The sequence below is a fragment of the Strongylocentrotus purpuratus genome, unplaced genomic scaffold (genome assembly GCF_000002235.5).
Source record: "Strongylocentrotus purpuratus isolate Spur 01 unplaced genomic scaffold, Spur_5.0 spur5_scaffold_17, whole genome shotgun sequence".
Taxonomy (NCBI): domain Eukaryota; kingdom Metazoa; phylum Echinodermata; class Echinoidea; order Camarodonta; family Strongylocentrotidae; genus Strongylocentrotus; species Strongylocentrotus purpuratus.
In genome coordinates, this window is record NW_022145602.1 from 3542880 (window position 1) to 3569739 (window position 26860).

The 26860-nt window shown below is 37.6% G+C and overlaps 1 protein-coding gene across 1 annotated transcript; it reads right to left on the minus strand.

Moving 5' to 3' along the window:
* Positions 1 to 25416, minus strand: LOC115925151 (E3 ubiquitin-protein ligase MYLIP-like). The gene is made up of 9 exons (XM_030988466.1): positions 25222 to 25416; positions 20985 to 21175; positions 17805 to 17966; positions 12283 to 12504; positions 10801 to 10984; positions 7842 to 8027; positions 7176 to 7385; positions 5464 to 5574; positions 1 to 3901 (listed from the first exon to the last, which is right to left on the minus strand). The coding sequence occupies exons 1-9, from the start codon at positions 25306 to 25308 to the stop codon at positions 3761 to 3763; spliced, it is 1494 nt and encodes a 497-aa protein (XP_030844326.1). The 5' UTR covers positions 25309 to 25416; the 3' UTR covers positions 1 to 3760.
* Positions 25417 to 26860: the final 1444 nt, after the last annotated feature.

The window sequence follows — 26860 nt, forward strand, 5'->3', positions numbered from 1 at the left end:
TTGAAAGAATATGACAATGTTTATTAACAGTGCATGCATCTTACATACATTTGGTGCCAACAACCTTTGACCAAATGATGGTTAATATTTTACAAATGATACTGTATATATAGATATAAAACAAAATATATAATTTGTAGGTGTTCTTTCTACATTTTTGTACAATGCATTCAATTTACGCAATCACTCTTGTATAAAAGATTCGTTGCTCAACCAAAAAAAAGAAATGATCTCTCAATTCTGAGTACATGATAGGATCACCTTCTACAAACATAATTTTTCCTATGTACTAGGTATAAAAACTACCAATAGCACATCTAAAGTGCAAAGTGATTACATTAGCAATACATTAGCAATACATGATCAATTAGTATCATTTACCGCAAAAAGTATTAATGGCAATTTTATTCAATAATAGAGGCATTAAGTCACATAAATGTTTACTGACATAATGACAATCTGCATCAATATTTTCCTACACCGCTTCCACTTATATCCCATCTTCATATTAAAATGGAATAGCAATTTAACCTAGAATGTAATTTTCACATTATCTTCATGTTAGTTGAACAGTCACATTATACAATCAAATCTCTAAGTCAAAAACTTCTCATGACTTCAATAACTTATGTAACAAAGGAGAGAGATAGATATATTTATGTGAGATTATTATATAATAAAATTGCATTATTTCTATGCTGAGAATCACATAATTACAATTACTTTCTACTGTGCGACATTTCAAAATTGATTAATTGAATACTTGGTTAAATATACAAATGTGCTTTGTGCAAATTTTTAGAGAGACCCGTTTCTACCAAATATACCGTAATATACCAAATACCTATCATACATGTATATTTTTTTTCACATTTCTTTCCATGTATACCTCGCATGCAAAGCAAGTTCTGTGTCTGTTATATGTAGTAATAATAGCCATAAGTATAATATGCAAATTATTAATTTTACATCATTTTCAAGGCACCTACAATAATCATTATAATCCTGGCTTCCAGCAAGCTACCATGGACCAACAGACGCATTTTGAGAATCAACGCTTAACCAGATACCCATTTTCAACACCTGTGTAAGGGGAGGCAAATGTAGATAAATGATAGGTTGTTGAGTGACAGATCACCGACATGCTATGAGAGTAATACGCTTACCGGTAAATGTAAACACTGCATGAAAAACATGTGAAGGACACATATCATGAACATGAAGGGCATGACAAGGACAAATCTTGTCATGAATGTCATGTGAAGGACAACATCTACATTCAATAGGAAGGGCATGCAAAAGATGTGCCGAAAAAAAGGCAGAAATGAGACAATCTTTTTAGAGCCAGAAGAGCATTATCTCTGTAATAAAAGATATGAAAAAATGCAGACAAAGGGACATGCATGGTGGGAACATGATTATCATGTACACAAGTGTGATAAGGTGAAGATCGTCGGACAAATGACATGGACCTGTGACGGATATGTGAGTGACAAGAGACAAATGACTGATATGTCACAGACACGTAACAAACATGTGGCAGGCATGTAAACAGATAAGTGACAGACACCCAACTGTGTCATGTCACACAACTAATATGTCACAGATATGTAACGAAAGTGTGACAGGCATGTGACAGACACATGACTGGACTGACATGTCACATGACTAATATGTCACAGACATGTAACAAAGATTTGACAAGCTTGAGACGGATATGTGACAGACATGTGACGGATATGTGACATACACGTGACGGCATTAGACAAACATGTGACGGGAATGAGATGAACATGTAAAGGCTTGTAATGATGGAAGAACAGAGTTACATTAAAGGCATTTTATGGTATTGGATGGATGATCAACAAAATGGACCAATAAAACAACACAGATTCACAATTCAAGGATGATAAGATGCGGCATAAAAGAGGGCTTACATGGGCAATTTAAGTGACAACTAGGGATAGCGGTACCCCAAGTTCATGTGTATTTTGAGTAGTAATAATAATAATAATACTCAGTTTTTATATAGCGCTTATTACAATCACTAAGCGCTTCCAAACTTGGAGATTATTACCCCTGCTTTAGCTGTGCTGCCATTGCAGCGCTCTAGCATTGTCATGGAACCCTTTCAAAGGAACATGTGTGTAATTGGATTTTTACAGAAGTGTATCAATCAGATATGATTAATTACGTCTGGGGACAGACCTCTTATGTCACCATCTGAAAGATGTGACTCAGTTTCGAACCGGGGTTGTCTGAGCCAGTTTGTAGGCAAAGACAGAGAGCTGACCAAGTAAATGTACCGCTAGACCAACTCACATCACACGAACATGTGATTGGTACCTGCTCTACATTCTTACTCATTTCGATAATAGCTTTTGTTGTATCCATTTCCAGATCTGAAAAAATAGTGCTTCAAGTACACTCAAGTTGTGCATGGTCAATCTTCCATACATCCAAAACATACCAAAATGAATGGTTCCGCTCAATTATATCTGTGAGAAACATGAAAAACTTCTCTGTATTCAGGAAGTTGGTGCATAAAAATGGTGCTTTAAATATTTCTAATTTCATATTTTGTTCTACAAAAAAAATCTACTTATTAACATACTAAGTGCATAGATATGTACGTAACATTCAGAATATTATATTAGAAAAAAGAAGATATTTTTAGTACACATTATTGCTCCATAACCACTCCATTTTACATACTGATACATTATACACATTCAAAACAGAAGATTTTGTCTGTTCGGAGCCAGGATATTGGTGAACATTTGTAAGTTTTCATTAACTGAACCAACTGACTAGTGAATTCCCTCATACTCATATGCTGTAATACAGGCGCCTCCGTTCCCAAATATGAGAATAGCGAGTTTTTCGCAACCGGCAACGCGGCCTTCTACAATGCTAATCTTAGAGGGGGATCGCACTCACAGACCGAAAATTTATGTGTAGCGTCCAAACCTACGACGGTATTTAGTCGTATTAGGGTTGAAAGTCGAGCTAGTAAGGATGGCGAGCTCATTTAAATACCCCGTAGAGAGCACTTGCATCGTCGTGCGAAAACTCGCTAATATCTTTTGTGATACACCTTAAAACAATAGTCAACTGGATACTTCCAAAAAGATGAATACTTTCTAGGGTACACAATGATTTTTCCAAGACTATAATTAATGATTAAACAATGGGTAAATAATGAGCATATCTTTTGTAACAGACATTAAAGTTGGTGGGTCCACAGTTTCCATGGGCAGAAGGTCATAATTCGCTGACACCAGACTTGGTGGAAATACCATTAATGGGTGTACAAGTCTGCACACAGCAAACTCATAGTCCACTCAACAACACCCGAACTGTGTCTAATTCCCAATGAGACTCCACTTTTATGTGTCTTTAAAACAATCATCAACTGGAAACTTCAGGCATTAAAAAAACCTGGATATAACCCCAAAAATGTATCTCTTGAGTCCACAGTGACCCTTTTTTCCAACTAGACTACTATTACTCTTTCACATTAAAATTGTCTGTTTGAAGCCAGAAGGGCATTAACTCATATACTTTAAACAGAGATTTAACGTCCCTCTGGCTCTGAATAGACGTAATTAGAGCCCTGTCAGACTAATAAATAAGGAACTCACAGAGGCCACTTTTTTCGAGAAAACTGTCATTATCAATCTTTCAAATTAATTAAAGGCCTGTCAGACTAATAAATAAAGAACTCTTTTCACTCTGTAATAGAAGGCAATATTCGGCTTTAGGAGAAAAAGACTCTCTGGACATAGATAACCTCAGCTCTGCAAACCGGACACCGATTACACTCTTTGGAGCACGTCTCGCAACAGAACATGTGACCACACGGACAGAACACGGTGGTCATCTCATTATCCAGGCAAACCTAACAGTAGAGGGCAGCAGAGGGGAAAAAGAAGAAAAAGGGGTAAAATCATAAGATGCAGGGTTTGTGCAAAATGAAAAACCAGGGGTGGTATTTCACAAAGATCCCAAGTTGAACTTATCTCTAAGTTGGACTAACAAATTATGGAAAGCCGTTGGCATCTATGAAATATTTTGTAAAAGTTATTTCAAAAGGCATGAAATGTTTAAAATCATTCATATTTCTAATGTCAAGGATATTTTATGTTCTTCATGTGGAATTTATAAAAAGTCTAAAATACTTGAATTTTCGCTTTTGAATGTATTTTATTTTAAGGCTACAAATGGCTCTCAATAATAATTAAGTCCAACTTAGAGTTAAGTTCTCTTGGGATCTTTGAGTAACGACCCCCCCAGGGCTGTAAGATTTTGTTAATTGAATAATGAGTTAATGGGTCTTGATAGAGAAAGAGAAAGAGCCCTATCACCTAGCGAACCTACCGTGTACCCATTGACCAAGTACTGTGTGCCTTGAGCATTTGATTGAAAGTAGATTTGGCATCTTACAAATCTTATATATTACAAGTACCAGCAATGTGTTACAAAATGCCATGTACTTGTATCTCCAGAAAAGGGCTCATTTCGAAGTTGCATCAATCCATAAATGAATGAAAATAGATGTTTATTTTTTTCTCTAATGAAGCAATGCTTCTAATCACTATGAGTAAATTTACCCCCACAAAAGTGACTTGAGCCATGTGTTTATTCATATTTGTGCTGCATCAAGTCTGTACGAGACTTGTTGGAATTTGAGGATGAAGTTCCTCAACAGCTGAGGAACTTGAGTGATAATGGTGCACTACTTCCAATAACTATACGTAAATATAGTTATTAGAATCATTTTACCCCTGCATAAATGATCCTAGCCATGTGAATTTGTGCTGCATCAAGTTTGTACCCGACTTAACCCTTTGTCTACTGAATTCTCTCTTTCCCATAGACATCGTACAGGGAACACTCGGCTCCAGGAGGCAATGGATTAAAGGGATCCGGTAACTTTGTCCCAGATTCTTAAACAAAATCCTGGATTTAGCTCATGCTGCAATGATAATTATTAACCTTTAGGTCAGACAGGAACCCCATGACTTTTACAAGCTGATCGCCTGTCTGATCATCAAGATATTTATGATTAAAAATCAAAATCAAATTTTAAGTTTTCCTAACGGTTTTCATAACACTACAATCTGTTGGGGGAAATGAGTACCTGGTATGGTAAAACCGGTGACTCAAAGATTTTTACTTTTTTGAGGCACTTCTTGATTATTTTGAAGCGCAATTTTTTTAGGGCTTCAATATTACACCATATAACAGACACTGATAACACGTAGGGCCATGCATCTCAGATTTTGAACATTCTTAAACGATGCCTTTGACTACTGAATTCTCTATTTCCCATAGACATCATACAAGGAAGACTCGGCTCCAGTACGCAACGGGTTAATAGAATTTGAGGATGCTGTTCCTGAACAGCTGAGGAAACAGCCGAGTGCTAATTTCTCTGTTGACTCTTGAACGAGTTCGTACCTGACAGAGCCTCGATTCCTGAAGGTTAGAGAGCTGATCTTGGAGCTTTTCCATCATCTCCTCCTCAGCGGGACCTGCACTCATCGGGCTACCTCCATCATGTCTGTTGGCCTACAATCAAAATATTTTAAAAAATCTAACAGTACGATTGACATGCATGTGAAACAGTATAATCTCACCATATAAGGGCCTGTGACTAATCTGGATCAATTGAAATTCTTCATCAGATGGCCGTTATGTGTAAATTATACTTTACTGATGAATTGGAAGACATGCCATTCAAATTACAGGGGACTTGCAATCAAAGAATACATTCTACTCGCATTAGAAATCTGACATATACATATTGCATGTCCTATGACATATGGTCTAGAGACAACTGCTCTACAGTCAATAAACTTAAAGAAATAATTCTTTAACTAACCCCTGCACCAAAAACTGGGTCCACAGGTCTCTTTTAAAACCTGAATGCAACCCTAATCCTAACCCTATATCTTTGATGAAATAAACCCAAGGTGAATGCCAGATCACCATTCCCCTTCAATTGTGCAGTGGCAACTGTGTGATTCAAACTTAAACTATTCAATAACTGGCAAATTTCAATGAAAGAAAACATTCTCATTGTCTTGCATATCCCTCAAGTCAATTCTTCACTGTAGTGATGGCACCGGTGGGATGTGAAACATCTTCACTGGCGCTGTCATCTATCAGGTGAAGTAAATGGGGACCTGGTAGGAATTTATTCCTTGAAACGCAGAGCGCGTGAAAGCCAGGGCAATTATGCTGCATTATTGTAGAGCGCTTAGAGATTTCTGATTAAGTAAGTGTAAGGCGCTATATAAGCAAATCTAATTATTATTATTATCAGCACGTTTCTTTAGATTTTTCAAAATACCCTAACTTTCTGGGTCTAACAGATTAATTTCCAGGTAAGCTCTTCTCATGAAAATATACCATGGCCCAGTTGCACAAAACTTACCATTGAAACCTTGAATTGTATTGGCCGTTGAGCCCTGTTACCATGGTAGTGGCCATTGATGATGGCAAAGTTACCATCAATGTTAAGTTTTATGCAATGGGCCCATAATCTGATAATCACATTAACGGTAAAAGCGCACCTGTCTCTACAGGTGGATTTCTCTGGGTATGCTTGCTACACGTATCTCATTTCTGTGGAAATATTTCATTAACATATCCCTTCCAAGTCATGTGATACAATGAGATATTGCACTTAGCGCCCATACAATGCCATTTTTCAAGACATCCTGTGTAAATGGTCAATTACGTGAGCCATGTGAGCGAGTGGTTTATTGAGCTTCTGCAGAAACAGATTTGTTATATTCCGTTAAGGTAGACAACACAGCTATTTTATGGGTCTCCTGTAGAGACACAATAGACCTGTCCTCACCAGACCAAAGTTGCAAAATAACCTGCTATACTAACTAGCCCGATCTCAAATTAGCCAGCTTATTTGCGTCTTCAACAGCCCCCAGGTGCAATTAGCGGGCTGTTTGGTCTAGAAAATATCCAGAGAAATCTTGGTCTTGTTTCCCAAATAGCCTTCGGTCCAAGCTAGTTTGTGATGAGCGTTATCGTTCGGTGAAAACGCAATTTTGAGCTTCAGGAAAATATCCTGAGTCCGAAAATGGCAGTTCATTTTGCAACATTGGTCTGATGAAGACAAGCTTAAGGAATGAACGTTGCTGCCTGACCTTGTGCGGTAGAGTGCCTTCGGGAGTTGAATCCGGACTGGAATCATCTTCTTGAGTAGCGCTGGGTGGTTTAGGGATCTGTACAGGAGGCTGGCTACCCGTCGGCTGTCTGCTCAGTAGAATCTCTTGGGAATGCGTGCTTCTTAACGTACTAGACACTGGCCATGTGCGCTGCGCACCATAGTTCTCCAGGTCCAAGGACCATCGTTGCTGTAAAAGCAAAAGAAGAAACAGAATCACATGTCAATACATTTCCTCTTAAAGGTGCTTTGCAGATTAAACAGATCCTACTAAATCTTATTCCATGAATTTTCCATGATAATTTTCTCTTCCCAATTTCCAATATTTTCTTTCTCATTAAAGTCATACTGGTATTGATTTTAAACAAATTAACACTTCTAGCAGCCTCATAAGATTTCTTGTCCATAAAACATGTTCTTAAATTTATTCAGTTATTTCTTATTTAATCAAATTTACTTTCCATTTGTCATGACTTATACAGGCCTTAAAATACAAAGTGAACTACATGTACATATGCATGAATGCTCTTGTCACTTTTTCTTTCTTCTTTATGGTTACATTCTTTCTTTTGCAGGTGGGAGGGGTGAATACATTGTATAAAATCGGAGCAAGGCTTATATTGTAATAATTTGTCTAAGTTCTCACATCTTGTGTAGGGCTGTTTCCAGGGTGTAATTTCCTCCATGCGCTGTCGTAGGCCTGGCGTCTGGTGTGACCGACATCGAACCTGAACACCTTGCCTCTCGAGGTGTCGGGTTTCATTAGGACAAGGAACGACCCGAACCCTGTGTGTGAATGCTGCTGCCTCACGACCCGCTCAACGCTCTCACACTGTAAATGTGAAATAGGGTTTTTAATACAGGTTTATAAACTGTGTGAAAGAAGTATAATCTCAGTGCTTTATGAATGATACGAGTTAAAATATAATGGAGGAGATAAGAATAGTTATGGTCCAAACATGTGTGTGAATACAGCTATTAAAAGACACTCTTGAAACACAGGTTTTAAAATTGGGAATCTTTTAATGACGACAGTTTAGCGAAACGCTGCCCTGTTTAAAATCTGTTTGTTCTGAAATGTTTCAAGGCTGGCTCATACATAATTAGGTGGTCTGTCAACGACAGATCACCTATTGTTTTCGTCAGAATTTTCTTTCTTTATTTATTTATTTATTTATTTATTTATTATTATTATTCTTTATTTTTATTTATTTCTTCACACTTTTTTGTTCACAGGATAACTCAAGATCGGTTCAATCAATTTCCTTCAATTTTTGGACAGTCATAGGCCATTGTCATGAGACGTGACAGTAACATTTTCAAGGTCATCAAATTTTCATGACGTCATCCAGGCGCCATTTTGTGTTTATTTTGGTACTTTTTACTCATGATCATATCTTCATAACGGAAAAGCATTTCTCATTCATATTTATCACGATTAAGGTCAATATCCGTCCGGTCAATTTCAGGTCAAAAAACGCGCGCGCATGCGTACGTCCGCGCGTCAGCTCGCGCGCAAAATTTTAAAATGCTCAAAATCCTATCAAATTAATTTTGCATACGTTTTAGGCCATTTTAAGCATTTTGCAAAAAAACGCGCACACGTGCATGCGCGCGCGTTTTCGCGCGTACTGGTATTTTCCAACATAGAATCGCCAATTTTTCTCTGTCATCATATTTGGCACATTTTTTCAAGCATTTTGATACCTTGTTTACCTTTTTCTGACCATTAATAACGGAATGAGCGTCCGTTTAAGATAATTTCCGTGCGTGCGAGCTCTTGTAATACATAGCATACATGGGCAAAAACATGCCTATACAAAATCCATTGTAGCGCTTTAGGATGGAAGTTGAACCCAATTTTTTTTCCATATTTTGATAGAGTATGAATTGGAAATATGATTTCATGTCTCATTTGACCCTCAATTAACTCATGACGTCATCATAATGGCCTCCCAACTCAAAATTTCAATTTGCATATTATGACGTCAGCAGATTTCTGGAAAATAGACTGTATCTCTGTAAATATTGATCAATTTTCTTCCAAATTTTGATATGATCTAGCTGAGACAATTCTCTACAAATGCAGATATCACGATATTTCATTTTGACAATGGCATCATGGCGTATTTTTGCGATTAAAGGAGGCATGTCAATTTTTCACATTTTGCGTGTATTCTCTATGGGACATGACTTTTTCTCAAAACTGGATTCTACATCCTGTCTTTTGCGAGCAATATCTCCGTCGTTTTAGCTTTGTTTACGCTGAACTTTGAGTATGTTGTAGCTGAGACAATAAGCTATCACAAGTGTGCCCTTTTTTTTCGATCAGATGCCGGGATCATGCTCATATTTCAATTACAAAGTGGGATTTGTGCATTCCATTTTCCGTTTACGCGTAATCTCTATGGGAAATGTTTTGGTATATCGGTAACGCACTTGACTTCCGACCTCGAGGTCCCTGGTTCGAGTCCGGGCGTCTCCAACAATTTTTTTTCTTCACTTTTTTTTCTTTTTGACCATTCACTCTACCATCTCCTTTGAATATTAAAACACGTACAATCGCAAATAATGTAATAAACAACCATATTTACTTTATTATTACCCTATTATCACTAGATCCATTACTTTTTGCGTGTAATCCTTATGGGAGATGACTTTTTCTCAAATCTGGATTCTACATTCTTGTCTTTTGCGAGCAATATCGCCGTTATTTCGGCTTGATTTTTGTTGATTTTTGAGTATGTTGTAGCTGAGACTATGTACTATCTAAATGTTCTCTCATTTTTTTCAGTCTGATGTCATCGTGGTCTGTTAATGATAATCATCAACATCATCATGATCATCATAATCATCGTCATCCCCATTACTATCAAGATCATCATCATCATGATCATCATTGTTTACATGTCTATATAACTTCTCCCTTTCTCAATATAGTAAATATTATAATACATCATAAGACTTGAAGACAGACCACCTAATTCGTCCCCATGACGAATTAAATTTCTAGTTGTATTTAAATTCCACGATTGTCTGACACTTGGATAAAAGCCCTTTAAAACATATCTTGTTTTAATATCAAAATGAGTAGCAATCACACAGCACCTGTGCAAAATAGAAAACACATGCCAAGCCGATCGTGAGATCTTGGCTGAAGTTTTAAATGGTTATTGGGGTTGCCAAGAAACATGTTGTGAACACAAATGTTTAGGTATCAGTGGGTGTCTTTTATTCAAGGGCACATTGTCTGCTTAGAGCCAAGAATTCTATGTAAAAAGTACTTGTAGTGCATGTTCATGTATGACTCCTCATTTCTTGAGTTATGGGCACTGTTTCATAAACATAACAAGTTACAATAACTGTTATAAGCTACTGAAATCGTGGCATTGGATTGGCTGAGAAAAAAATTGTGATAGAACTTTAGATAATACTTTGCTAACAAGTTTTATGAAACAGGGCCCTGATATCTTTTCATGTGCATAATGCTTGGAGCTTTATTAATGTTCTGCAACATACACTATTTGTGTTCAAAGTGGAGCATCTGCATTAAAGTGTACATGTACATCAGTTTCCTTCTTTCTATTAAACACAAATGTACTTACCCTAAAGAATGTATGTGACTCTGTGAATGCTCTGAACAGAGCCTGAGCGATCTTCCTGGAGCTGAGGCGAAACTTGAGGGCTGTAAGGACGTCTTCAACACCTGTTCCTCCCGATGATCGGTAGTAGTGGACTGAGAAGTGGTTCTGATGATAGGAAACTTTACTGATGTCTTCATATTTGATACTGTGTGAATACAAAGCACATTACAAAGTTGTAATAATAATAACAAATTAACAATAATAACATCTGTAGTACCGGTACTTCTTGGTTCACACAGAATAGAAATTACATGACGTAGGACGTCTTCAACTCCTGTGCCTCCAGATGATCGGTAATAGTGGACTGAGAAGTGGTTTTGATGATAGGACACTTTACTGATTTCTTCATATTTGATACTGTGTATATACAAAGCACATTACAAAAAAGTTGTAATATTAATAATAACAAAATAACAATAACAACAATAGTAGTAGCATTTGGTTCATACATAATAAAAATTTGTAACTTTTTATAATATTCTGGTTTGATATAGCGCTTAATACATCGATGATGTGTCTAAGCGCTTTACAGATATTACCTCGGTCATCGGATACAGGCTTACCCGCACATAATGTACATGTATGCACATTTAGGCAGGCACTTGCTCATATATCCACATTATCTTTCGCATCCCACCGGGTATCCATTTAACACCAGGGTGGAGAGTGGCAAATGTAGATCAATGTCTTGCCAAAGGACATTAGTGCCATGGCGAATGTGCATGACAAGGAATTTGGGACCATGGCAATTACCTTGTTATCTCAGCTGCTTTGTCGTTGTAGGGGTGAGAAAAACAAAATTATGGAAAGAGCTGTGCCAGAAAATTATCTTATTATATCAGGTATCTTGTTATGTCTGACCTATTTTAGAAAGACAATGTATAACGCATATCACACACTATGACAAAATGTATTTCCATAAATTTGTTTGCATATATTTGTTTCCTGAGGGCTTTGGGATTTAAATTCCCTGTTTTTGCTATGGCAACCACTATCAGTACACTAATCAGTACAATGCACAGTCGAGGAATCTATCCTAAATATATATGACCTTTCTACTTCAGATCATTGGCAAATACAAAATGTAGATAATAATAATAATAATAATAGCTAAAATGTAAAATGTAGATAAATCAAGGAGAAAGAAAGAAAAAAAGAAAGAAAATAACAAGATGAAGAATTAGGGTAGAAGACAAAGAAGAAAAAGAAGAAGAAAAGAAGAAGAAGAAAAAAAAGAGAAAAGAAGAAAAAGAAGACAAAGGAGAAAACAAACAAAAGAAGAAGAAAAAGGAAGACAAAAGAGAAAAAGAAAAAGAAGAAAAAGAAGAAGAAAAAGAAGACAAAAGAGGAGAAAAAGAGGAGAAAAAGAAAAAGAAAGTAAAAATTATAAAAACTTCCCCCCCCCAAAAAAAAAAAATATTATAAAATATATATTGTCCTCACCTGTGCATAAGTTCCCTAGCCTGTGTTAGGATCTGCAACCCTGTAGTACAGACACCTATAACAGCCTGGACCCTCTCCTTGGTCTCTGCACAGAAGTACTCCACACCGTACCCGGGCAGTTTGCTCACGTTGCCGATGAACTGGATCTCTGCGTACGTCGGGGTCATGGTGTCCGACATGACCTCACGATGAGCCGTCAGGACTTCATTTATTGTCTCCTCACTGTATTAAAATATTGAGAATGGATCATGTAAATGTAATATGTTAAAGAGAAATATTTGTCCGACCTGACCTCACGATGAGCCGTCAGGACTTCATTTGTTTCCTCACTGTATAATAATAATCAAAACGTTTCTTATAACGCGCTTACCACCGAAGTCTCTAAGCGCTACATGTATATGCAAACATTGAGAATGGATAATGTAAATGTAATACGGTAAAGAGAAATATGGTGTCCAAAATGACCTCACGATGAGCTGTCAGGACTTCATTTATTGTTTCCTCACTGTATGCAAATGTTGAGAATGGATCATGTATTTTTAATAAGGTAAAGAGAAATATTTGAATATTTCATGTAAGAAAAGGGGGGGGGGGAATCAGCATATGATTTGAATTTGAGATTCAAATTTGAACAATTACAGTGTACATTGCATGTGTATCGTGTATTACTACATGTATTACATGCACATGATAGAAGAATTACATTTGTACATGTACATGTACATTGTAGATCTACAAAATTGAAAGTCGGGGGTGCGTCTTTTTTTTTAAGTGTCGATTTTTGCCCCTCCACCTGGCACTGTGCCTGGCAATGTCTCCCAACTCAGTCATACCACTCGGAAACTAGAACAACACTACTTGTATGGCCAGATTTCCATTTGGACCTAGAGGAAAATTTGTCTGTCATCTTTAGTTTTAAAGAGGACATTGTTACTATTTTTTGTGACAAGTTCACATGCACAAATCGGCGCCTTCAACTGCACCTGGCAGTAAAATAAAGGCCCTTCCTTGCTTGGGTTTTTAAACACGGACCTGGCTTTGCTGCCTACGCTTTTTTTTTGCCCCAAAAATAGGGGTGCGTCTTAAACACAGATATTTTAATATACGGCACATCGTATACAGGGTTTTCAAATTGAGAATTTGTTCATGTTATATAATAACATCCATATACATGTAGGACTTCTGGTCATAGGAAGCTTATGATGACATACAACTAAATCCTTATTAAAGGGATTGGGTAACTTTGCCTCAGATTCTTAAAAAAAAATTGGATTCAGGTCATGCTGCAATCATAATTATAAATCTTTGTCATTCATGAATCCCATGACTTTTACAAGCCTGTCTGATTATCAAGATATCTATGATTGGAATTAGAAATGTCAGAATAAGGTTTTCTACATGCCTAACGTTTTTTTATAACACTACAGTCCATTCTAGAAAATGGGTACCCAGTATGGTAAAACCGGTCACTCAAAGATTTTTACTTTTTTGAGGCACTTCATGATCGTTTTGAAGTGCAATTTTTTTAGGGCTTCAATTTTACACCATATCACAGACACTGATAACAAGTAGGGCCATCCATGCATCTCAGATTTAGCATTGTTAAACGATGCCGTTAATGTATTATGACTGGATCTATACAGTATGAACAGACTTGGCCAAATTCTGAGCATGAGGTCAACCGTAGCCCCCCTCGTTATAATTAAGACTTCAAAGCGATCTCGCTCAGAGCCGGAAATCAAGGGTAAGATCTCAATTAACACTTGGCAGAGAGTGAGGGGGAGAGACACGTGACATTCAATGATAATCACTCTCTCACTCTCTCTCTCTCTATATATATCTCTCTCTCTCTCTCTCTATATATATATATATATTTCTATCTCTCTATTTCTCTCTCTCTCTCTCTCTATTTCAATCTCTCTCTATATCTCTCTTTATATCTCTCTCTGTCTCTCTCTGACTCTGTCGAACTCTGTCTGTCTCTCTCTCTCTGTCTCTCACTCTCTCTCTCTCTCTCTCTCTCTCTATATCTCTATCGCCTCAGCCTTACCAGGAAATAACTCTTCAGGTCAATATTAATATCGTGATTTATTGTAGGCCTCAAAACCCGTTTTTAGGCCTACATTGAACGTGGTAAAAGGGGGATCATTTTAAGAATCATGTCAAGAACAAATGGGTCCCTCTTCTACATGTACATTTGTGACTTTGGACAATGGACAGTACAGTAAAATTTGGGGGTAAGAGGATTTTAGGCCTCTTACTTGCAGTATAGTACTGCGTCTTGCCTGCATTGTTTTAATCCACTATTCTCAGAAAAGGTCAAGCATAAAGTGATCACAGCTGTATACATGTACAGTATGTACATGTATGTACCTCAACATTTGTAGTCCTACAGTACATGTGTGGTGCATTTGTTTTAAACACATCATTTAACATTTTACCAGAAATATGGTTACATGTACAGGTATGTACATGTACATGTAAATAGTAAATACCTACAAACATATTCTTAAATGATGGAAAATATGTCCACAATTTAAGAATCATTTCAACTTTTGCATACGTACACTGTATGTACACCTGCATGTTTTACATACCGGTATTCACTGTACACGTTATAAACTGCATAATGGAGTACATTTGTAGCACTGCATTACTGATGATACATGAACTGGGCTTTTTCCTCTTTTCACATTTAAAAATTATTTGTTGTTGTTGTTGTATCTACATGTATACAATCATTCATACTATAATAATTATCATGATTTTTCATGAAGTGATATTGAAACAAATGCCCAATTTGATTTGCTCATTTAAAAGATCAGGAGTTAAAATCAACACACACTGTACAACGACATACTACAGGAAATTTGTGCATAGGCAAACACAGCCTGTTTTACTTTCATCCAGCAAATCGTTGGCACAGATATAAGATGCAAATAACATGTGTAGGTGGGTACATACATACTACACTGTAGTTCACTGTACACATATCCGGCCCCCAAGGCGCAATGTGATTTTCAGATGGATTGATCAAAATATCAGACTTGTGTTTACTTCATGAATTTATTGAATTCTTCTGCAAATTCAATTTGTACGAGAGAACAACCTGCCAAGCTAGGAGGCTGCACATATGGAAACAGCATGGCCCATGTAATCACTGCAGGAAGGCAACCCTATGACATCAGCAATAGGTGCATTCACACAAGCTAAAAAAAGTGAGATTTGAACAGCAATGGACCGTTTACTAATTCATATTCATTTCATACTCTTTAAAGCTTATCTGCCGTAGTTTACAGGAGGGATTAGACTGCCCTGCAAGGTCACTGGACAGGTGGTTATCTCATCAACTCAGCTCTCAGTTAACATAAGAAAAAGAGGATCATGGGGGACCAATGGTCACCGATAAGGCATTGTTTGTTATATAGAGGGCGCAAGTAGCTACAAGTAGTGCAGTGGGCCTTTAAACAAAGGTTGTTCTTGACAACATGAAAGCTCGTCAAATGCTCACTGGACATAGCAATAAGTAATGTATGTATGCAGACTGGATTCCAAGTATTTAAGTTCATTCATTAATAACGGGTTAATGGAATAGCTTGTCACTACATGTAGGTCCCGTGGAAAGAAGCATCCATAAATTTGAACACGATAGTAAACCGGTCTATTGAAATCTCAAACTTGTTGTACCTGTTCTCATGAGTAAAATTATTTTCTTCTCCATTTGTTTTTGTTGTTGTTGTTTTTCTTTATTTTCTTTTAATTGAACTTGAATTTAGCACAAAGCACTCCACCGACCATCACTGAATTCCAGCCTGCTCTTAAAGTACATGTAGCACAAAGCAATTATAACCTCAAATGTTTTTCCTCTCCTGACAAAACACACTGTTCATGCAACTTGAATTACAACATCAAGATCTCACAATTACAAATTTTTCTTTCTTTACAACCACCTAAAAAGTGAGATTCAATTCACAATTCTGAAAATATTTATCTATCCCTCTGATTGCTGAGTGTGTGTGAACGCCTCTACATGTATGTGGTTAGAGGCGCTGTAGGTAGTCCACCTTATGACATCATCATTGTGGGTAGTTCGCTGTGGGCAGTGATGAATTGACATTTCTTGCCAATTACCAGTCGGTTAAGTCGAGGCATTGCTTGAAATTTTGCCCTACTTATTCTCATTCAGACATCCATGTATGTACTGTACTCAATTCATGTCTGTACATCATGTTAAATATGCTTTTCAATGCCCACTCTCCTCTCCTACTAAATGACCTACTTGTACCATGTACAACCATGTACAAGTATTTAATATATATAAGCTAAGAACAGTATTGCTATTAGCATTATATTGGCCTTGACATGTAATGTATGCAGTGGCATACATGTGCCTAAATGGGGCAGGGGGCAATCCCCCCCCCCCCCCCAAAAAAAAAAAGTACAAAAAAGGCAAGGAAAAGCATTTTCTAAATTGGTACATGTACATACATGAAAGTGAAATGTATAAAAATATATGATAACAATAATTTTGTTTCATCAGCATCAAAGCTGTTCTTCCTGAGGACCCTGCAATTTCACAGGTTCCCATTTCCACCTGGGTGGAGAGTGGCAAATGTGGATTAATGTCTTGCCATAGAACGATAGTACGGGCGCGTGATTTGAACCGTCAACCTTTTGAACCACAATTCTTCTTTCCTAAATCTCTTTCAAATTTCTCTCTAAATCTAATTTAAGAATCTTCAAACAAGGAGGATGCGCGAAGGCTCAGTGGTAGAGCAGTGGTCTTGTAACTGGGAGGTCCCGGGTTCAAAACAAATCAATGCGCTCATGGCTTTTGATAAGCCATTGATCCGCATTACCAAGTCACATTAGACCTGTCTTCATCAGTTTGAGTTTGCCAAATAGCCTGATATTTCTGATTAGGGAAATTAGCCTGATCACAAAATAGCGGGCTATTTGGCAGGTGAAGACGCAAATAGCGGGCTATTTGCCCGGGAAAACTTCCAAATATATCTTGGGCTAGTTTGCAAAATAGCCCGCTATTTGTCCAGTGCGTCTTCACCAGCTCGAGGACATTATGCGGGACCACAAGCAAAATTCACGAGTTTGAGTTTCGAGCTGATGAAAACGTGATTTGTAATCAGAAATAGCGGGCTATTTGGCAAACTGGAGCTGATGAGGCCATGCCGTTGGAGAGCCATTGGCCCCCAGGGAAAAAATTAATATTTATTTTTCAGGGGCTACTTTTCAAGCTTGCCTGCATAAAAATAACACTCTAAAATTTGTTTGCATTGAACTCTATGCAAATTTACTGGGGCTCTGTCCTGAATTTCGGGGGCTCTTTTGGACATTTCGGGGGCAAATTTGCCCTGAGCCCCCGTGTATTTTTTTCACTGTTGGCCCCCTGATTGCCTACTGTACCTCTATTGTAAACATATACATGTACATGTACATGAACATGTACAGGTGCAAGCTTTCTTAGCGGTCAAGTAAAACAATCCACAAACCTCAATATGACTCACCTGAGATCTGGCAGGATAGTGTGGTACTGGGTGGGTAGGGTCTGGTCAGCGTCTCCCAGCTCTGCTTGGGCAATAAGGCCAAAGAGTTTGATCTTCTCCTCGTTTGTGACCGCATAGTGACCGAGGAGGAGTCTGTTCTTCAGTGTGAGGTAGAAGATATGTCTGCGGAGAATGAAGCAAGAGTCCAATTTAATGTACATGCAGTAGAGCAGGGGGGAAATTACACAGGGGCTCAGGGCAAATTACATGTAGCCCCTGAAATGCCCAAAAGAGCCCCCGAAAGTCATAAAAGGGCCCTCAACTCTTTGCATAGAGTTCAATGCAAAACAAATAATGTATGTGTAAGTCATAAATTAGTGATATCACAGTAGTAATATCAAATAAATTCTATCACTATAACCATCCTAAAATCAATCTTAAAGGCTTGTTCAGATACATGTATGGCACGGTTAACCACTGCAGAAAAGCCATCAAGTTTTGTTTAATGTGTAAAATAAATATCAATTGTGCGCAACAAAGGACTCTGTGCTATATGATTCAGAATTGTGAAGCAAAATTACACTTTTTTACATATTAAAAAAAGCATCAGTTTGCCACGTCTTATCTGAACAAGCCTTAACTTTCCACTTCTTTTTACCTACAGTGTACATGCACAGTACTGAACTATTTCTAAAAATTAATACATGTACAGTGTAACTAGTATCTGAAGGTAAATTATATGTATGCAATTAAATTTTAGAACTACCCATCCAAAAGGAAAGATAATAGGGCTTCAACGCAGGGAACTTGTTTAATGATACAGAGCGACTCATGCGTAAACGATACGCTGTCAAACACTGATTCAGTCATGCTGAAGACAAAAACAATCAATACAAATCTGTGAGCTAGCTCACGTGCATTGCACCATGCATTCACTTGTCTGTGACCAACCCACAAGAGAAAAGTCAACATGACAATCTTTTCTAATAATATTTACATTACAAGTTTGTTTCCCACACAAGCAAATCCATAATACATACACTGTACACATGTACATGTACATGTTCATGTATGCAGGGAAAAAATTTGCTTGTTTACACATGTTGTTACCATTTGTCTGAAAACCTGTGAGTAGCCCCATGTACACATTCCAAACACCATGGTGAAAAATCATTGATTTGGGGGAGTGTCATTTACATGTACATGTACACCACTGGAAAAGAAAACAAATAAAAATATTTGCATACTGTATATACATGTATACTGATTGTTTGGTCACTTTGGTGAGTAGTGCCCATGCGCCACTTGTCAGTGCCCTGCATGCGTTAGCACGGAAGCGAGGAGAGTCACCTGAGCAAAATTCTGTATCCTATCACAGTTTGCATTTACACCGCAAAAATCTGTTAAAATTTGGCAGGTGTTTCAAAAAACCACACTTTATACAGTATGGTAGGTGGATAATGGATATTTAGATTTTGCTTTGTCGTTGTGTTTGCCGGTAGTTGCTACAGTTGTATGCAACGAAACGGAATGTGAGAAAAATCAATGACTTTTGCTTGGAGTATAATGCAGCTAGTAATGTATACCTAATGTAATAATACAGCATTTATTGTGCGCCATCGATCTAGTAAACTATTCTGAGGCGCAGAGGGATAGAATTAGAATGAGATACATAGAGAAGTGAGAAGGGGGGGGGGGGGGGAGAAAAGAAAAGAAGAAAAAATGCATAGATGTACATTCAACATATAATTAACTAAAATAACATGCGAACATATATGACTTTAGATTCTTTTTAAATGTTTCTAGGGATTCTAGTGATCGGATCCTCAGTGAAAGAGCATTCAAAAGAGATGGCGCTGCAGAAATAAACGCCTTCTCTCCAAGACTAGACATACATGTAGTTCTGGACTGTTAACTGTTTAGTACAATGTACATGTAAATATAAGTTAAAGCATGTTGTATAATGTACTGTACTTCCTTGTTCATTTGAGTTCATCTCTTTCTACCGAAAATGTGAAAGTTACTGGGTGCAATTTTATTATCTTAAAATCTTCTATTTTAACAAGAGTCTAGACATATGTTTGTTTTGTTTTGCTTCATTTGTCCCCCAAATTATTCACGGACACCAAACGACTACATATATTGTTAACTTTAAATTTTAAGTATTTTTTTTTTGGTAGGGGGGGGGGGGTACCAGTAATTTGTTGCTCCAACTCTTCATACATGTATTGTATTTATAACTAAACTATCACTAGTGATTGCCAGTATAAATGTAGCTTGCTAACGAGCCCTTCGTTGACAAAATGCCAGTTTTGCATGAAGACGTTATGTCAACAAAGATTCTGATGTTGATGACATTTAATGAATAATAATTACCGGTAACTGTGAATTAATTAAATATCCAAGAGAATAAAGTTAACATTTGTCAGGATTCCAAATAAAAATGTTCTGTATTTTGTAATACATGTACTTCTTCTTAGCTCTGTCAGTATTCAGTATTTCTCTATTATTGTTCTGCTTCATTTCATCCCTGATTGTTATTGCGGGTAGGCTCCCTGGAGCAGCAGTAACTGGTTCAGTGCTTCTTCCAATTACTGATCAGTTCTTGTCAACAATTGTCGACATCAGTCCTAAATTCATCCGCTGGGTCGAAAGAGAAAAGTTTATTCTATAAGGCACTACTCTCAACTACATGTGTGTAATATGTGCGTAATTTCATAAATCAGGGACCCACTTTGTGACATTTTTGGTGTCCCAATTATGTATGTACATAAGGAAACCACACATACATGTATTTGTGGCTCTGAGTAAAGACTTAAATAGTCTGTTAAGTGATTCTAGGTATGACGATGCAATGCTATGCTTGGAAATCACTTTACAATCTCACTCCACTATTTAATGTAAGTCTTCACTCAGAGCCACAAATATGTGTGGGTTCCTTTATTTGTAAGTGGGACACCAAAAATGTCACAAAGTGGGTCCCTAATTTATGGAATTACCCATATACATGTAGCTATTCTGCTTGTAAATTCATATACATTGGACTACACAAACAAAAAATACATGTACATCTATGTACATCTATGTATACATGTACATACGAAACATGACATGTCTAACACAGCATCCAAAACTGGAAAATTTATTTTAAATAAAAAGAAGATAACAGAACGAATTGTATTTTTGTTTTAAAAGTAATACCTCGTGATTGGCTGCTGAAGTTCCTGCGGAGAAACAAAGAACTTGACCTGAAGACTGAGTCGGTGTGGAGAGCGCCCTCTAAGTTGAACAACGAGAGGGTTTCTCAGATTGAGCCACAGGAGCTCTCCTCGCTTGGAGCGGTAGCGAAGACCAAAGTAACTCTTCTCCAACAAGCCCAGGTCCTCACATACCTAAAATGGAAATAAAAAATAGGAATACATTACATTATGTAGCAGAGACGCCAAGTTCAAAGATCAGCAATGCGTGAGATTTGAATGACTGTGCGCAAGTGCGCGGGCGAGGGTATAACACACGTATAAGGTATACCTAGGGGTTTTTCTAAATCTAGCACGCGTCGTGCGTGAGAGCGTTTCCAGACCCTCAAAATGCCTGACATCACGCCTAATGCAGCATTGAAACTTGAAGTAATATCAAACAGTTGATTTATAAACACTTGCTCCTTTGTCAAATGCCTCAATTGGTTATTGTATCATACAGATCAAAACATGTACAAGTGCTATACCAGTACACCTTACAGTGTACAGTAAGTGGCAAGTGCACACATGCAGGAGATTGTAACTTTGTAAACAAACCCTCAATAACTTCCGAGTCAGTTGGTAACAACTTCCTGTCCGGAAACCTCTACTACTACGAAAGGTGATTCTGAAGAAGAATCTCCATGCACACGTGTACACATGTGACCCTGTAACCGATTGATCGGATCGAGGCCTGATTGTTGGCCGATCAGGTGAAAGCAGATAATAAATTCTGATCACGATCAATGAAAATGATCAAAAAATTGCAGAAAATTGATGTGGTAGCGACGCAGCAAATATGAATATCTAATTATCTATAGCATGAATATTCATATTTGCTAAGTAGCTACCGCACATGCATACATGTACTTGTTCTTTGCCATGTTGATTCGACGATACAACATGGATGAATCATCGGGTTAAAGGGATAGTGGAGTTCTGTTTTCAGACCGCAAAAAATGCCTTCAAAGTGCATCTTTATTGCTCTTATTCTTATGACATTTCTAGAGCCCTTTTAGAACCTAAAATTGCTTTGAAGGTAATTCTAGACCCCAAAATGTGTGAAATTTAGCCAATACGATCATACCAATTCAGCTCCACTTTCAAAAAAATATGGTGACAGTTAATTAATTATTTCATTAAAAATAACAATACATGTTCATGTACATGGGCCAGCTGGTTGTGCTTAATATAACCAACACGATTATGCCAACATAAAAGCTAACATCGGCATTGGTTGAAATACGACGTAAAAGGCGCTATTTCTTTTTTTCAACTGCTTTTTCAAATGATCTACATGTAATATTTGTTGTGGTACACAAGTATTAGAAATCATTATAGTCACCTTATGAATATTTCAGCCGTCTCTGAACCGATTTCGATCAAACAAAGATGATATTGTCATTTAAATTGTATGTTCTTTCAAATTTGACACTCAATTTTTTCATTATCTCACACAAAAAAAATATTTTGTGTAGCGCCCTCTGCAACATAACTCAACTATCCCTTTAAGACGAAGAATCACCCTTTTTCCATCAAAGACTTCTTCAAATTATAATTTCAAGTAGTTGGAAGTTGGAACGATGCCCAGAGGAGTCGAAAAACATTGTTTACAAGTCAAAATTGTTAACTATTCAAAAAAAGTGACCCAACCCGCTGTATGAATGACGGGCTCGGAAGTTTCCTGGAGTTAACTTTGACTGAACATATTTTCCACAATCCACATCTGTAGTATGGTTACGTTTTATTTAAGGAATATTGCTACAGTATAGAATTAGAAGATTGACCAGTCAGCATGCAATAATGCTATGCGTTCTTTAGTCCTATCTCGTATTGATTATTGTAATGGGCTCCTCTTTATTATTCCCTCGACTAAATTGAATTGTGTGGAACGGCTACATGTACAAAATTAGGCAGCCCGATTGATATTTCAGGTTTCTAGGGACCGTCCATCTCAGCCACTCTTGAGATCATTACACAGGCTTCCTTTGAAACAAACAATAATTACTCTTTTAATTACTTTTGTTTGTCTTCAAAATACTCAATAATCAAGCTCCACAATATTTAGATTACAGTGTACTGTTTGAATTTATTATTCACCTGCCAGGGCATTGAGTTCAGCCAGTGATCCTCTCTGTCTCACATATTCAGTTACAAATATATTAGCCCAGGTCAGCCGGTGATTTACATTTACTCTGCTTCAAAATACTGGAATGATCTACCACTTAGAATTAGGCAGTCTCCGTCAGTTACTTCCTTCAGAAAGGCCTTAAAAACACATCTTTTTTGCAGTTTGTAGTGGTAAGACTGTTTTTCTTATTACATGTACATGAATTTAAGTTATTTTAATTTTCATTCACTGGAAGCGCCTTGGGCCTTATGGGAAAAGCGTGGTCTACAGTAATAGCAAGGTTTGTCGTATGCTGGAATGTTAATTTACACCTCGTTTCTGCTTTCTAAAGCTGTAGAGTCTGGCCAAGGCCTAAGGTAGGTTAGCGGGAATGGGTGATTGCGTACACATTATTTTTACATTTTTAGTAGGGGCGCTGGTCCGAGAAGAAGGACCGTCCGCATAAATGAGGATCGTCTTCGTAAACATGGACAGACGCGTCCGCAAAAATAAGGATCTTTCGCATTTTCGCAGACGTTTTTTATTTTTGATCCGCGTGAAGGTGGTGCCAAAAAAAAATGATTCCGCGATAATTTTCTAGATCATGAGATGCATTTTACATCGACTTTGTACAGACTTTCACGTTATGAGCGATAATTCCTCGGGAAGACGAACAACCCATAAAAGTAGATGGTGAACTGGGGTTATTTTCTTACACAGAACCGTTGTTTCGCATCGCCAACCGGCGGTGAGGGAACCCAAAACCCACGCCCACAGAGCGCTGATGAAAAAACAATCCTTATTTTTTAGGACGCAATTTTTCCGTCTTTATGAGGATATCCTCGTTTATGCAGACGATCCTAATTCTCAGACCAGCGCCCCTAGACTACATGTAGATCTAGCTAAGTCTACATCACTCTCCAGCTCCAGGCTGGACCACACATGCAATTTCACAATCAAAACTTGGTAAAATCAACATCCTATTTCATAAATCATATCATTACTGAGCCCTAAAACTTAGGCTCAGCTGTCCTATCATCATGATTATATTTATAGGCATAGGGATCTATACATGTATTTACATGTATATGCACATATTAATCTAGACCGAAAACTTCAGTCTCTCTAATCGTCGGTTGTTCCACTGAGACTAGGTCTGGCTCCACTAGACCTCCGATTATAGAGACTGAAGTCTGGGGACCTCTTTCTGTGAGGCACTGTACGGAACAAATGGTTCGGTTCGACCGGACCGCGATGAATGAGATATGCAACAAGATTTTCACTCTTTACATCCTCATAACTGCTGCAATTATAACACAAATTAAAAATAACATATATATAGCTTATTTGACTTACGATAGCTTGCTCATTTAGATCCTAAATTAATGATTAATCCGAGAAAGTCTCGTCGTCAACATTATCCGTCTTGGTTTTAGTTGATGAATATTCATTTTTTCTTTTCGAACGTCCAATAGCTACCGTAGCTACTTACGAGTCGGCCCGGCTTGACCAACGAGCTCCCACGAAACGAGTGCTCTGATTGGCCATTGGCTATGTTTTGGTAGGTGGACCCGGAAATATATCGGCCGCCGGGTAATATTTCGAATGCATGAACGTACTGCTTCGCGGTTCTGAGATACAAATTGGATAATTCATATAAGTAAGTCCGTAAATTATCCATTTAATATTGAGTTATCAAATTTTGATAACTGTAATTAGGACAAATGACATACCGACCTAATTTACATCTGATTTAGAAATCAGGAAATTAGATCTAAGTTAGCCTAGATCCCTCTAGATCTAAATAAAGAAAATCGGGGAGAAAATGTCGTGGACGAAAATATGTACATAGCCACCCCCACGGTACGAGATCTCTGGGTTGCCATCTGTATTGGGGAATGACAACAAATGTCAGTTTTATTAAAGAAATTACCCAAATCAGATGGTTATTGCTGTCTAATATTAATCCTGCAACAACAAATATGGCAATAACAACAATCATTATTTACAACACAAGTCAATACAGTCAACGCAGTGCAGCGCCACAATTATTGGATTTGATTTTAATTAACTTGGAAATGAAAATACTTACTTTGTCGTATAAAACTTGTCCTAATTCCGAATGAGGTATTCTGTATTCTCTCACAACAGATGGACTTTCACTTACAAAGCACCACATTGTGGTGAAAATTTAGAGAACATGTCGTCTTACTCGCCTCGTTTCTGTCGTCCAGATCGCAATAAAGTGCATGTGCATACTATACAGTGCATATTATACGAAGAACTTTGTACACATTACATACACATGCTGTGCGTTACGCATTGCATTGTGCATGCACCCCGTGCATAAAGAAAACAAAAAGATTTTCCTGGAGTCAGAGGACACAGAGGGCGTTGTTTCTTCTAGGTCTGAGGTGGTACATGGTGTTTTGAAAATAGTTTGGTATTTGTTTTCCATATAGTCGCTGAAATTCTTGATAAATGGTTTTCCATTTAAAAATTGTCAAAATGTTGCTTTAGTTAGCGGTCTATTATCTCTGGAGGCCCCGCCTCTATCTCATATTGACACACGTAGACCCTCTACCCTCTACCTAATCAAAATAGATTTTCTTTAGATAGGCTAAGCTATAATTAAGCACCCTACCCACTAAGAAAAAAAGAGTCCCCTAAAATGAATGCACGACTGAGAACAGAAAATCTCCCATTTGACCAAAAATAAATTTGACAAAAACGTCATAATAGCGGCAATAATCAGTAAGTTGATTGGAATACAATCATTCCGTAAACAGTCTATTGATCAACATTCTTTAGACATTGTAGCTGCCTTTATCATAAATACATTGCATAGCTAAGCTGGTTCACTAAAAAATGCTGTTAATCTATTTTGAATTAACCATTGTGTTCGTTCCCTCAACAATAAGATTTTGAACGATCTAGCTTGTGTGCATGTGACGTGCAAGTTCCGAAAGTATACCGACATTCCTGGCGTGCATTCGTATTCGGGATAGCCCGAACAAAGTCGAATGTGATTGGCTCGTCTGCTCGAACCACGTGATGTCTATTCAACTACCCATCCGAAGAAATCTCCGCCGGGATCGGTGCGAGGTTACGTGCAATAGCGAGTCGTGACTCTCACCACTCTTTCCGCTCATAAAAATGAAAACTCTGTATTTCGATTTGTAAATTGACTGATTGCCATCAAAAAGTACCAACAACCAAAAATGACTATATGCTTGGCATTATTGTGTATGTCGTTTGGAGGATGATTTTAGCTTTTGCTTTGTTTCATGGACTTTCTGCGTCGCCTCTGTGCATGTTCACTATAAAGTGAACGATCGCTAACCATCATGGCCGGTATGGACTAAAGTGCGCCTAGTTCCCCTGCGAGGGTTGCCGGTGCAAAAGGAATGCACCTCCAGCCCTGGATGAATTCTGGTGCTGGCAACAACGACAGTAAGTTCATAATTATTTAGGCCTATCTAACTTTCCAAATATTACAAAAGTCTAACCTTTCACCTGTAAAATTGGGCCTAGACTCGATGAGAATTTATTCAAGTTGTCTCTGTGACAAAGCACAGGCCTATATCCCCCTTAATTTTTGTTTGTACCGGGCCAACTTGAAAGTGGAATAAATAGACATGTTTACTCATTTTATTCATACTATCACAAGTTTTTCTCGACAACTCAAACGATTGTCAAATGATTACCAGACATAGCAACAGCTAATATAA